General features: G+C 37.1%; 1 protein-coding gene across 1 annotated transcript in view; it reads right to left on the reverse strand.

Moving 5' to 3' along the window:
- The window catches only part of LOC145780713 (calpain-7-like), a 97,940-nt gene that overhangs the window by 70,927 nt on the left and 12,001 nt on the right, over nucleotides 1-15,012 (reverse strand). The window contains exon 3 of the mRNA XM_082592333.1: nucleotides 12,901-13,050. Within this exon, the coding sequence (XP_082448459.1) occupies nucleotides 12,901-13,050 (150 nt within the window). The remainder of the gene's footprint in view (nucleotides 1-12,900; nucleotides 13,051-15,012) is intronic.

A 15,012-nucleotide genomic window follows, 5' to 3' on the forward strand; every position in this document is an offset into this window, starting at 1 on the left:
TCTAGTTGTCAGATTGCAGAAGTATATGTTGCAACAATTTGTTCTATAGCTGTTCATTTGGGTGTTCTTATTGCATAAAAGGAATGTTGATTGTTTAGCTGGAATTAGCATCATCTAAAATAAAAATTTATTTGCACAAAAAAAAACAATAACAAATTTAGAGTAACGTTGTTTTGAAAAAGCTATTATTCTTATAAGCTTTAAGTGACATCATACCAACAACTTTAATTTCCAGGTTAGTTATATTTTTCAAACGTTACTATATAAAGGTTTAGTTGAAACCACTGTTTTAGCGAAACGTAGACCTAAAGAAATAAAGGTTTAACGAAACCAACATAAAGCGAAACGAAGATTAACCGAAATGGAGATGCCAAAATGCATTATTTATTAAGCTTTTGAACCAGTCATAGATTATAATACATATAACTAACTAATAAGCGACTAAGCACCCCTTTGACTAATTACTTTACATTAAACTAAAAGCAAACCATTGAATAAAAGAATTAAAGTATAACGAAATTAACTAACCCATACAAGCCAAAAAATAGTGAAACTTCATTGATTTACCAAAATAACACATTCAGCGTGAACAAAACCCAGCATTTGGAAAGCTCTGGAATCGAACCAATAGACCTATCCATCAGAATCAACAGTGAAAACTCTATTCCTGCAAGCAAACAGCTTTACGAAAAAACATGGCTACAACCAAACCGATAAAAAGTTAACAAAACTTTTATGAAATCATCTTAATTAAATCCTACATATTAACCGATCTATAATTTTTAGGTCCATACAGACAGTTTGCTAACTTCAACGCGATCGGCCCGCACTACGTGTTGTACGGGAAGAAGAACAAACATGCGTTGATATATCATCAACATCAACCGGTCATGCCACTGCTGGCAGATGGCCTCCACATATGTTTCCACACCATTCTGTCTTTTGCTGTTCTCATCCAGGTGATACCAATCTTTTCTTCTATGGCATCTCGCCATCTTCTTTTTGGTCTCGCTCTAGTTCTTCTTGCATATCTTCGTGTCCATTCTGTGGTTGCCACTTTAGGTTTGTTGTTGTTTCTATAACATCTTTAATACAAGTTTTGTTTCTGATGACTTCATTTCTAATCTTGTCTTTTCTATTTATGTTTAATATTATTCTTTCCATGTTCCTTTGCGCCGCGGCCAGATTTCTTGTTTGTTGTTTTGTGAATGACTATGTTTCTGCTCCGTCTGTTAATGTTGGCAATATAACTGTGTTCATGATTTTGATATATTTTGCGTTGGTATTTCAAATCGTGATGTTCTATATGCCTAGAACCAACAGATCTACAATTTAAATCAACAACACTACATTAGTTATTTTGTGAGATTGATATTTTTATGTTGGTTGAGCAAGAAACATTACACAAATAACGTTAATAAACCTTTATGATCTTCAAGTATATGCTTTAGGTGTACTGTTTAGGTATTGAATTGTAATAATAATTATGGCAGTACTTCGAAGCGAAGATAAAAAATAGTTAAAATCACATCATTTACAAGCTCTTTATGTAATGTATATAGTGTAATTGTAATGAAAGAAATTAAAGCAAGGTAATTATGAAAGCCTACGAAATTAAAACGATTTCGCAATTAATACATTCAATGCGCAGCATCATGAAACAAAAGCGATGACACAAAGGTATCATGTGACGTTAAATAACCGCAAACATATTGTAGGTTGTTTCCCTGGTAAAGCGTTTAAAAAAAATGATGTAATGAAGGTTTGCAAAAAAAAATGGTTACAATCAGGTTTAGCAATGTAATTCGGTGTAGGGTATGTAAGTGAATCTTATGTAGCCTATGCATTCTTTCAGGCTCGTGATAAGACATTTTTGTTTTATAATTTAGAAAATTAGTGCGGAGTTAACCGTCACCATTTATCGTCACTACATTTGATATAGCGTCACCACTTAGCGTTACCACTTTTTGATGCTTGGATGACGTATGTCTGTTGATTGCATCTTATGTTTTTGCTAGGAAAGATTCATTTTTCAATTCATTATTTCATAATTCCTTTTTCTGACTTACTACTTCTTTATGACATAAAATCAAATGTGCTTGTTGCGCATAATTCGGACTTAGCACTTTCGGACTTTGCACTTTGCGATTCACCTTTCTCACATAAAATCAAATGTGCGTCACCACTTTGGGTTAATACATTTACAAGACCATTCATATTCATAACTATATAAATGTGGTATAAAATCAAATGTGCTTGTGGCAGGTTAACACTGAGGGTTAACACATTTACAAGTCGAAACTAACATTTACTTACTTGCCTGTTTAGTATAAAGTGAATTGGAGCTTGAACGTCGGGTGTTATACGAATGAATAGCTGATACATGTGTAAAGAAAGTTTTGAAGTTTTCCAGTAGTTTATTATTACAAAATTTGTACATAAATTTGCTTATTTCTAGTTTATAAGTAGAATTAACAGTTAGTATTTTATTTTTTTGATAGAGTGGCAGTAATTTAGTTTTCATTTCAAATGCTCCTGTAACGATTTTAATTATCTTATTTTGTCTAACTTGAATTCTATTCAAGTATTTTGTGGGTGTGCATCCCCAGTTGATAATTTCATATTGTAGGTGCGAGTGTACAATGCTATAATAAATATTGATGAGAACTTTTCTAGAAGTATATTTTCTAAGTTTCTAAGTTAATACCCAAATATTTCAAAAAAGTTTAAAATGCATGGGAATCAAGGTATGGGACAGTTTACCTCAAAATATGAAAAAAAAAAAACATGAAAAAAGGCTTCAAATTTTTCAATAAAATGTGCAAAAAACACTTCTTCAATAATCAAGAGCTATAGAAACGACATCCACTACCTGACTATGTTAATTGTTATTATTTTTTGTAGTATCTGTATTAGTTTTTTTTTTCTGTTCTTCCTCCCTTCTTCTTTTTTGGGGTCTGCTACTATTCGGCGAGTCCGATTCGGCGAGTCCGATTCGACTAGTCCGATTCGGCGAGTTCCCTATTCGGCGAGAGCCCTTTTCGGCGAGTGCCCTATTCGCCGAGGTTTTAAAATTTTTGAAAGGAAATTATCGGGTACCGTAGCCTAATTATAATTGCCGTTTTTACATCGTTTTAACGTCGCTAAACGTTGAAATCGTGCAGAAAGGAATAAAAAGAAAATGTTTGAACTATTAAATTAAAATTCGTCATGTCAGTTCAGTTGTTTTTATTTCTGACCATCATATGAAAAACAATACACGTCAACATAGCAAAGGTAGAAGCGACAAAACGCGAACGTTAAAACGTGCTTGAATTCGTCATGTCAGTTCAGTTGTTTTTCTTTCTGATCATGATATCAAAAACAATACGTCAACATAGCAAAGGTGTAGAAAAAGGTAGAAGCGACAAAACGCGAACGTTAAAACGTGCTTGTGACCGAAGTAAGTTATTGAGTTGAAAAAAATTTGGCACGGTCGCAACACTTTCAGAAAAATTTAAGATATGAAGGAAAAATAAAACAAAGAAAATGTTACAAAAAAAATAATGTTTATGTCTATAAGTTAGTACTTTTGAATAGTTAAAATGATTAGTTTGGACCAACAAATGTGTGGCCTACAGCTTGGATTGAAAGGAAATTATCGGGTACCGTAGCCTAGTTATCCCGACTAGCAAAAATTTGTTCCAAGAACACAGTTCATTTTTACATTGTAGTAACAGAATGAAAAGGCTAAACAAATGTGTGGCCTATCGTGTTAACGTCGCTAAACGTTGAAATCGTGTAGAAAAGGGAGCTTTTGCTGACTAGGATACTTTGAAACTGAGAAACATTCACAGAAGCCCTACGATTTGTTCCAAGAACCCATTTAGCGTAACATTTCATTTGTACATTGATTCAACGTCTGAATACATTATCTTAAAAATGCAACCTATCGTAGGGCTTCTGTGAATGTTTCTCAGTTTCAACGTATCCTAGTCAGCAAAAGCACCCTTTTCTACACGATTTCAACGTTTAGCGACGTTAAAACGATAGGCCACACATTTGGTTAGCCTTTTCATTCTGTTACTACAATGTAAAAATGAACTGTTAGGCTAACTGGGTTCTTGGAACAAATTTTTGCTGGTCGGTATAACTAGGCTACGGTAGCCTACCCGATAATTTCCTTTCAATCTAAGCTGTAGGAGTGTAGGTCACACATTTGTTGATCCAAACTAATCATTTTAACCATAGGCGCCTAAGCCGTGGGGGCCAGGCCCCCACGCATATTTTCGCGTGGGAGCAACTTTTTATGCGGCATTGATACATAAAACAATAGATGAACTAGCGATCGGCAGCAGGAAAACATTTTTAAACACAAACCGCAACAGCTTCGCAGTAAATAATCAGTAGAACGAGTAGCGATGCTACAATCCCACCCCAGACAAAAAAATCTGTCATTTATACGTTGATTTAACGTCTGCAGACGTTGAATCAATGTAAAAATGACTGATTTTGCTGCCTGTGACATAGCAAAAATCTACCATTTTGCGTCGATTCAATGTCATCAGATGTTAAATGCACCCAAAAACAACATAATTTGCTACGTTGACGCAGCGTGCGTTTAACTTAATGCGCTTGCAAACAGAGCCTCCTGTCGCTTTCGAAAGTCGAAACCTCTGCAGAGAATTGTCGCGGCAGTGAATCGGTTGCTGTGAAAATGAACTTGAAGTCTCGGCCCGAGGTTACCACTAACCAACGTAACAAGGGCTGGTATAAACCGCACTGCCCACAGTCGCACAAGTGGCATAATCAACACAACAACGGACACGCGCAAACTGCATGGCGCACACACGTCCGTTGCCATAGAAACCCGATCAAAGGCGGGGAATATGCGCATTTTTTGTTTCATCTGCAACACGAAAACGGGCGTATTACAGCGAATTGAAACTTGAAAGCTGGTCAGCCATAAGTTGCGATATTGTAGTGAAAAGGGAGCAATGTCAAGTCGAAAACTTAATCAAACGTCTCTCTGTAACTATTTTTCAAGGGCTGATTACAGATGTCAGCAACTTTTAAATTTATTAAAGGTGACGTGCTGTTGAATTGATGTAAACATGAATGATTTTGCTTTCAACAGGTATATTTTCAAGCATATGATCAAGTTAGTATTTTCATTCCATTTACAGTATACCTTTTAGTAAACCTTTTCGTCTCTTGTTTCATGCTAATAAATCTAGTTCGTTGCTAAACTTTATGTTGCGCTTAGCTTAAAGAGTCGCAGTCCATCAACCGCTAGCCAACGCAGACGCATAGCATGTGTTTTGGTCGAGCTTTGTTTATAATAATTAACGGTAGGTCGAACGTAGCGATAACTCCGAGTGTGGCAATAAAAGCAATCCTAGTGTGACGACATAATTACGTCATCCATCTGCGTGACATTTCGCTGAATTTACGTTGCTGCTGATGAAACACGCTTTCGCCCCCACGGCCAAAAAAATAGTTAGGCGCCTATGATTTTAACTATTCAAAAGTACTAACTTATAGACATAAACATTATTTTTTTTACGTAACATTTTCTTTGTTTTATTTTTCCTTCATATCTTAAATTTTTTTGAAGGTGATGCAACCTTGCCAAATTTCTTTCAACTCAATAACTTACTTCGGTCACAAGCACGTTTTAACGTTCGCGTTTTGTCGCTTCTACCTTTTTCTACACCTTTGCTATGTTGACGTGAATTGTCGCTTCTACCTTTGCTATGTTGACTTGTATTGTTTTTCATATGATGGTCAGAAATAAAAACAACTGAACTGACATGACGAATTTTAATTTAATAGTTCAAACATTTTATTTTTATTCCTTTCTGCACGACTTCAACGTTTAGCGACGTTAAAACGATGTAAAAACGGCAATTGCAATTAGGCTACGGTACCCGATAATTTCCTTTTAAAAATTTCAAATACTCGCCGAATAGGGCACTCGCCGAAAAGGGCTCTCGCCGAATAGGGAACTCGCCGAATCGGACTAGTCGAATCGGACTCGCCGAATCGGACTCGCCGAAACGGGCCATTCCGTCTTTTTTGTGTCAATTTGCTACAATATTTAAAAACGCAATACTTTCTTTCGTATAATGACTATTTGAATGAGAGAGTGCAGACTCGACGACCTCCTATACGCCTTCAGGGCTACGGTCTTTCGCACTCTCTCATTGGATGCACACTGTCAGTTTTTGTTTTATGTATGTTTCGGCGTTTCGCATCCAAACAAAAATAAAATGACCATCCATCCAACCCTCAACCCCTACCCGTAACCCTTACCACTAACCCTTAACCACTATCCTCTAACCCTTAACCCTTAACCCTATAACGGCAATGATAATTAGGCTACGCTACCCAATAATTTTTAAAAAAAATCACCGAATAGGGCTCTCACCGAATCGGACTCACCGAAACGGGCCATTCCGGGTAAAAGGATAGACCTTCAGCCCCAGAGGCTCACACGACGACAATGACAAAAATCAGAGGGGAGAAGACAGAATCCTGGTGTGCACCGACCTTTGCTAAAAACTTGTCTGAAAGCACATGTCTAATGCGAACTCCCTTCCTTGCACAGTCATAAAAGTTCATAACTGCTTGCATGAGTGCTTCTCGTCTTTTTTTGTTCTCAGCAGTGCTGAAGTTGCTGCATAACCAAGTGGTGAAAACCCTGGAATAGCACCACTAAAAATTGTGCCTGTTCGACACCGTTCAAAAGCAAGCGGCTGTGTCTTTGGCAGGATACTTAAAGGCATGCCTGAAGCGGAATGGCCCGTTTCGGCTAGTCCGATTGGGCTGATCCGATTCGGCTAGTCCGATTCGGCTATTACCCTTTTCGGCTACAGCCCGATTCGGCTAGTCCGATTTGGCTGATCCGATTCGGCTAGTTCCCTATTGGGCTACAGTCTTTAGCGGTTAGTTCCCTATTCGGCATTTTTTTTGAAAATCCAACGATAATCCTTCTGTAATCCAACAAAATCCAACATCGTTTCTTTTGCATTCCGACAAATTTAGCGAAAAATGTTTGAATTATTAAATTTCTTTTATAGTTGAAATTATCGAAGCTTTAGATGAGTGGGGTTTTGACCTAACCATTGAGATCTTAAAACTAAAAAGCGAATTAAATTTATTTTTGAACTATTAATGTTTGCTCAGATGAAATTGACATGTATCATGTGTCGCCGTCTGCATGCAAACTTAGAATATATTAGAATCTTCAACTATTACAAAATTCTAAATCCAACGACGCCTTCTGTTTATTTACAGTAGAGAATTTTGTATTTTGATCTCGAAGCTTTAGATGAGTGGGGTTTAGACCTAACCACTGAGATCATAAATCATATTTATGACACCGGCATAGGCGCCGACTTTTAATTTTGCACGGGGTGGCGGATAGCACAATATGGCAACCTAAAAACTTTCAAACTGTATTGTTTTTGTTTTTTACTAAGCGTGTTTCGTAGATGCAATTGTCTTTTCACACCTGATTTGTAGCTCGATTATTTACAAAGCAACTTTACAACAAACCACAGGAAGTATGTCGTGAATTTTATTGTTACGTTGTCGCTCCGACATTTAACATTTGGCAAAAGTATTTTTGCGAACGGCAGCTCTGTCAATCCAACTGTTAATCAACTGGTCAAGTTGTAACCGTTAAGCTTCAGCTTGATAAACATTTAAAATTAGGATGTGGTTCTATCGCTGTTGCGTCATGGTAGATCACAAGTAGGTTTTTATGCGCCTGAGTGCACTACTAAACGATCGCTCCGCTTCGCAGGTGGTGGAAGGCAACGAACGAAACCAACGATAAGTATATTTTCACAATGCAGACCACGTTTGGAAGCATTAATGATCTTGTTTCATTGCTTGCAAATAGATCAAACAGTTGCGACAGTTGAACGCTTTTTCGGTGGCATCTTTAAGCTGAATATAACTGGAATGTCGGGGAAAACTTTTACTGGACGACTTTTTGTAATTTTTTCTATGATGTAACAAACAACTCCTAACTTATGTCAGACCAATAAATTCCCTCCTCAAACTTTTACAGGACAACTTTTCGTAATTTTTTTTATGATGTAACAAGCAACTCCTATGTAAGACCAATAAATTCCCGCCTCACAATTTGTCACGCATTGACACGCAATATTACATTATTACTGCATGAAGTAGATAACAAAGTAGAAATTAAAGCAAGAAGTAGATGACAGTACACTCCAATTGAAATCGGAAAATAATTCAAAATGCAAAATCTTGACTAATTGAAAAAGGTTGCTTTCATTATTGGAAATTGGCAGGGGGTGTAGCTTTCCTTGAATAGAATCATGTAAACGTGTAAATTTGCAGAACGTTAAAACTGCTACTTTACTAGGTGCACTTTTTAAATAAAAACTCAAAAAGTTTCGAAAATTGCATTTTTTTTAATAAAATTTGAAAATAGATATTCATTTAGGAGGTGGAGCTATAAATCACCGAGATAATTTTATTTCCAAGTATTTTATAGCTGGCATAATTTATAGCGATATTATGAGCAGTTTAAAAATTTTCAAAAAAGATTTTTGAGGGAGGCAATGGAAAGATCGTATTTTATTGATTAATAAATCCCATTGTAAACCTAACAAATGTAACAATGACTTATGACAAGTAACAAATAAAACGATCGCAACAACAACAAGGAAAAAACTCGTAGCCACGTGTTGCGTAATCTTCACGTAGCCTGCTTGATGTTACGCGAGTATCATGCTTGTGACAAAAACAATCATTTTCTTCGCAATACTGTATTGGTTCACCTCTTGCTTTACGTTGACTTGAAGCGAAAACCAATGATCAAAAAAAGATTTAAACGTCCGTTCAATTTACATTTATTTGCAGTAAGTAATGTAACCTAAACGGGGTGGCTGCCATCATGCCATAGAGGTTATGGGGTGGCGTGGCTGGCCACCCCGTAAGTCGGCGCCAGTGGATGCATTAGACATTTGCATTTTTGTAATGATTTTCAAGCGAAACAGAAGTGTTTTGTTAGTTGTTCGAGTGTGTTATTGTTCAAAATACATGTAAAAACTTACATACGAGTTATTAATTAGAGATTAGCATAAATTTGATGCTTTAAAACAAAGTCATATATTATCATATATTTCAAAAAATAAAGTCATATTTTTCAATTTTTTAGGTAAAAAAATGGCCCTAGTAATAAGTAATAGCACAACGTCACTATCAAAGCAGTTGTAATTATTAGGGTAGGCCAGTCCGTGGTGCATTCCCAGGTCCAACGTCAATGCAGGTGAACAATGGTTGCGATTATTACAATTCAAGTACTTGACATTTCTTGGCACATTTTCTCAAATGATCAAAATATAGTCATCATAACACACATTATTACCTGATTTGTTGCCACACAAGTGTGGATGCGAGCCTTGCATTTCTCATCACGTCGGGAACAACGCCAGTATTTCTTAAGCCCGTCTGGACTATATTGAGCTAGTTGAAACATGTAGCCATCATGTAGAAAAACCTCACCTTTGCGCTGCGTACTAATCGATTCCTCTGCCATGATCAAGTAACATCAACTGAGAGTCTAACGAAGGAACTAACCAAAGGAATTTCAGGTCATGTAACGCCGAAACCCAGGTTTACTCTAAACTGCCACTTAGGTTTTAACTTCATCTTTTATGGCAAACGCTATTTGGCAACTGTCTTTTTTTCGTTGACACGTTTTGGCTGAGACTTCATCTCATTAACCCCTATTGGTAATCATGAAAACTGTTATTTTCATGTAAAACCTGGGTTTTTTTTTTCGCTGACACTTTTCGGTCATTTGTCCGAAATGACTTGAAAAAATTCGGTCATTTTTTATTTATTTCCGTCATTTTTTCTGAGGAAAATATTTCCTTTCAAGTAGCTGATACAAACCAAAATTTACACTTCCTGACTAGCTACAACATAGGCGCCAACTTTTTATGCTGTATTGACGATTGATACATAAAACAATAGATGAACTAGCGATCGGCAGCAGGACAACATTTTTTGAATGCAAACCGCAACAGCTTCGCGATAAATGATCACTAGAACGAGTAGGATGCTACAATTCTACACCAGACAAAATCTGTCATTTTTACATTGATTTAACGTCTGTAGACGTTGAATCAATGTAAAAATGACTCATTTTGCTGCCTGCGACATAGCAAAAATCTACCATTTTGTGTCGGTTCAGTGTCATCAGATATTGAATGCACCCAAAAACAACATAATTTGCTACGTAGACGGAGCGTGCGTTTAGCTTTATGCGCTTGCAAACAGACTCGATGTTGCTTTCGAAAGTCGAAACCTCTGCAGTGAATTGTCGCGGCAGTGAACCGCTCGCTGTGAAAACGAACTTGAAGTCTCGGCCCGAGGTAACCACTAACCAACGTAACAAGGGCTGGTACAAACCGCATTGCGCACACGCCGCATAATCAACACAACAACGGACTCGCGCCAACTGCATGGCTCACACACGACAGTTGCCATAGAAACCTGATCAAAGGCGGGGAATATGCGCATTTTTTGTTTCATCTGCAACACGAAAACAGGTCAGTCATAAGTTGCGATATTGTAGTAAAAAGGGAGCTATAATCAAACGTCTCTCCGTAACTATTTTTAAATAGCTGTTTACGGATGTCAGCAACTTCTAAATTTATTCAAGGTGACGTGCTGTTGAATTGATGTAAACGTGAATGATTTTACTTTCAACAGGTACATTTTCAAGCATATAATCAAGTTAGTATTTGCATTCCATTTTCAAGACATTGTCATTCCATTTACAGTATACCTTTTACTTTTTAGTAAACCTTTTCGTCTCTTGTTTCATGGTAATAAATCTAATTCGTTGCTAAACTTTATGTTGTGCTTAGCTTAAAGAGTCGCAGTCCATCAACCGCTACTTTACGCAGACGCATGGCATGTGTTTGCTTAACCGAAGTGGTCGAGTTTATAATAATTAACGGTAGGTCGAACGTAGCGATAACTCCGAGTGTGGCAATAAAAGCAATCCTAGTGTGACGACATACTGCAATTACGTCATCCATCTGCGTGACATTTTGCTGAATTTACGTTGCTGCTGATGAAACACGCTTTCGCCCCCACGGCCAAAAAAATAGTTAGGCGCCTATGAGCTACAACATTAAGTTTCGCTGAGAAACGTTGTCGTGTTTTATCTGAGAAAACTTTCTTCAACGTTCATCAGCGAAACTCAACCTTACAACACCCGAATTGACTATATATTTTTCGGACATTTTGACCGAATTGACTATATTTTTTTCGGACATTTTGCTAAAAAATCGGTCAATGACCGATAAATGACCGAAAAAAAAACCCAGTGTAAAACACATATTTTGAACGAACCCAGACATCAAAACTCGTCATTTTTACATTGATTCAACGTCTGCAGACGTTGAATGAATGTAAAAATGACGGATTTTGCCGTCTGGGAAAGCACTCAAAGGTAAACACTGGATAAAATGCAAGAATGCAAAAGATACCATATTGTCGAATTAAAATACAAAATCCTCTAAATAAACAGAAGAACCGGACATACATTTCTCTGTTATCATTTTTAATGTAAAAATTCCTTTTGTGGTCCCTTTGTCTGAAACAAATAAAAACTGTGCTGTTGAAATTTCCGATTGTAGTTTTGGTCTCAATCTCATCAACATGATTCGGAGTGAGCTGTTTGTTACGTAATTCACAAGGCTAATTGTTCTGTGGAGTGACCATTCTGTTGCTCCGTTTTTTTTTGGTAAAGTTATGCATATGGAACGTACCATATCACTGGGGATGTAACCGGTGTCATAAATATGATTTATGATCTCAGTGGTTAGGTCTTGACTCCACTCATCTAAAGCTTCGAGATCAACTATTGTGGAATAAAATACAAAATTCTCTACTGCAAATAAACAGAAGGCGTCGTTGGATTTAGAATTTTGTAATAGTTGAGGATTCTAATATATTCTAAGTTTGCATGCAGACGGCGATGCATGATACAATTCAATTTTATCTGAGCAAACATTGATAGTTCAAAAATAAATTTAATTCGTTTTTTAGTTTTAAGATCTCAATGGTTAGGTCTAAACCCCACTCATCTAAAGCTTCGATGATTTCAACTATAAAAGAAGCGATATTACAACATTCTCTAAATAAACAGAAGACGTCGTTGTCCATTTTATGTGAGCAAACAGTTAAATTTAATAGTTCAAACATTTTTCGCTAAATTTCATTTCAATTTGTTTTTCTTTGTCGGAATGCAAAAGAAACGATGTTGGATTACAGAAGGATTATCGTTGGATTTTCAAAAAAATTGCCGAATAGGGAACTAACCGCTAAAGACTGTAGCCCAATAGGGAACTAGCCAAATCGGATCAGCCAAATCGGACTAGCCGAATCGGGCTGTAGCCGAAAAGGGTAATAGCCGAATCGGACTAGCCGAATCGGATCAGCCCAATCGGACTAGCCGAATAGTAGCAGACCCTGCCTGAAGGTGGGCATAAAGATTGGCTTCCTTGCGTTCCGTCCAACTTAATCTAAATCTTCAATATCAGTTGCAAACCTGGGTACACCAAATAAAAAAAAAGTATCTAAACGACATTTTCACATCGTTTTAACATTGTGAGTTGCATCGATATGAAATAACAGTTGCGTAGAGAAAAGCTAACAAAAGTTAATGTGGACGCAAAAGCGGGAGAAAAAAACGTTTCAACAGTGTGAAATATTGAAATCATATGTACGGTAACAATAGTTGCAAAAAAGAGTTCAGAAAATTTTGTGCTTCAGAAAATTTGAGAATCTGTGCATGGAAATGGATCAGCTTTTGAATCAATCAGTGAAGAGAAACCTTACTTTTGAACAAAACAAACTCACCGACTTTAGGCAAAGATCGGCAGCATCTAAATAGAGATTCATTGCTTGCTCTTTGTTTCCTGCCTCATCTTCTTCCAATGCATCAACAACCATAAACATTGCCCGCTTCTCTATTTGGTCAGGTTTGGTGCATTTCACATTTTCTTGTTGCTTCAAAGAAAACATTTTATGAAAAATAAATTTTGTTGTGCTAACTTTACACCATAAACAGATGAAACTGTTTATGGTTGAAGAAAGTCACCTCTTTACCAAAATTGTACTAACTCTACACTGTTTGGAAGACAATTGTGCAATTGAAATAGGAACTTATATTACCAATAGATTGAGTTTCACTTTTAGCAGCAAGATCATTGCTTACTTCACAATGTAGATACTAACGACCTGTTTTAGCCTGATGCTGCAAGCTCGCTGTGGTAAAAAAAAATAAAGTAAAGATCCACAACAGCGACGAAAGGGAAAAACTACATCACCTAATCTATTAATCAAATGATTTGACAAAATTTTGTAATGATATCGCCTGACAATACATGAACTCAACAGACAGCAGCCTCAAGCCAAGGAAAAGAATTGCATACAAAAACAACACACTGACTCTAACACCATTCGTCATAGCACATAACTATGCAGCATCAGGCGAAAACAGGTCGTTAGGAATTGTGAATTAAATTACCAATACCAACGTCCACTATTTATATTTTTGTTGACTGCAAAAAATCCGCAGCAAATCTGTTTTATTCTACATTTTTCGTATCGATCACAATACCGGCTTCTGAGACTCTAAGTCTAAAAATGGCTGATATCACCGATATAAATATATCGGTACATCTTCAACGTACAACTGCACAATTGAATTCACGTTGGCTATAATCCATTGCTAAGACATCCGGTACCAGTTGAAAAACTGGTAGAGTACCGGTTGAAAAACTTCCTTACAATTGAGGCCCACAGGCAATAACCGACGATGATGTAACGACGGTGTAAAACCTTGATGAGACACTGGGGGTATTCCATGGGGAGCACAAGTTGCAAATGCGGACAGGAGCAAATGATGCAACAACTACTCGAATGCCCTGACCTAAAAGCAAAATGCTCTGCACAGGATTTGGCCGAGTTCAACGATAGAGCAAGAGCCTGCGAGATGCTCTGGGCTAGTGGGCTACGGCCGTGTGACACACGATGAAGAAGAAAAAACCGACCTTTTTACCCACGCTCTCTAGCGCTTCTATCTCACGCTACCTGGAAGTGGCAAACTCGTCAACGCCATCTGGTGATATAACATCAGTTTAAGGCGAACTGAGTGGAGACAAAACTAGCCGAGATAGGCTTGGCATCAAATAACGGGAGGACTTGTAAAAGCGATTGTTGCTTCGAGGTCTGTCTCGAACTGACGTCATAATCCGGCGTGTTGAGCAATACAATTCACCATTGCAAGAACGTGGCCGCGTGGAGAACCATTGTTTTGATAAGTTTCATTGAGATAAAATGTAAAATGTAACGGCGAGGTTGGTATTGATAGATTGAAACATGCTCTTTCAGATAAAGTATGGTAAAAGTCAATATGCAGTAGACCTCCCCAATCCCCGGACTTTCTTTTGTTTTTATCTATATTGTGACTTTTCTGCATGGGTTTTCAATGCTGATTTCAAAAATATGCATAAAAATTTTTTTCGATCAACGTCTGGGAAGTTATTCGCTGTTACTTAGCAACAACTTTTCATAAAAAGTACAAAAATCCCCTTTAAAACCCTTTTACTTTTAACCTAGTATGCTGATATCTAGATTATCTGAAAGCATTTCTTCTGCTGAAGAATTAAAAAAAAAATTATTAAAATTGGACAATCGGTACCAGAGTTATGACCGTTTAAGTACCCAGATTACGCAGTCACGCATGACTGATTTTTGTTAATTTATTGCCAAATGATACTAGAAAAATGGTGAAAGTTGCTGTCAAGGGGTTTTTGGGGGTAAGGAGTTCAAAAAGTTTATTAAAAAGTGTCTCAGAGCAACAGAAAAAAAGTTATTAATAAATTGATACGAACAGTCACGCATGAATGATTTTGTCGCAGTCGCTTCATTCCTACAACGAGATGTATTCCTTAGGCACCACAAACG

Source organism: Aplidium turbinatum, chromosome 12 (assembly GCF_918807975.1).
Source record: "Aplidium turbinatum chromosome 12, kaAplTurb1.1, whole genome shotgun sequence".
NCBI classification, from domain to species: domain Eukaryota; kingdom Metazoa; phylum Chordata; class Ascidiacea; order Aplousobranchia; family Polyclinidae; genus Aplidium; species Aplidium turbinatum.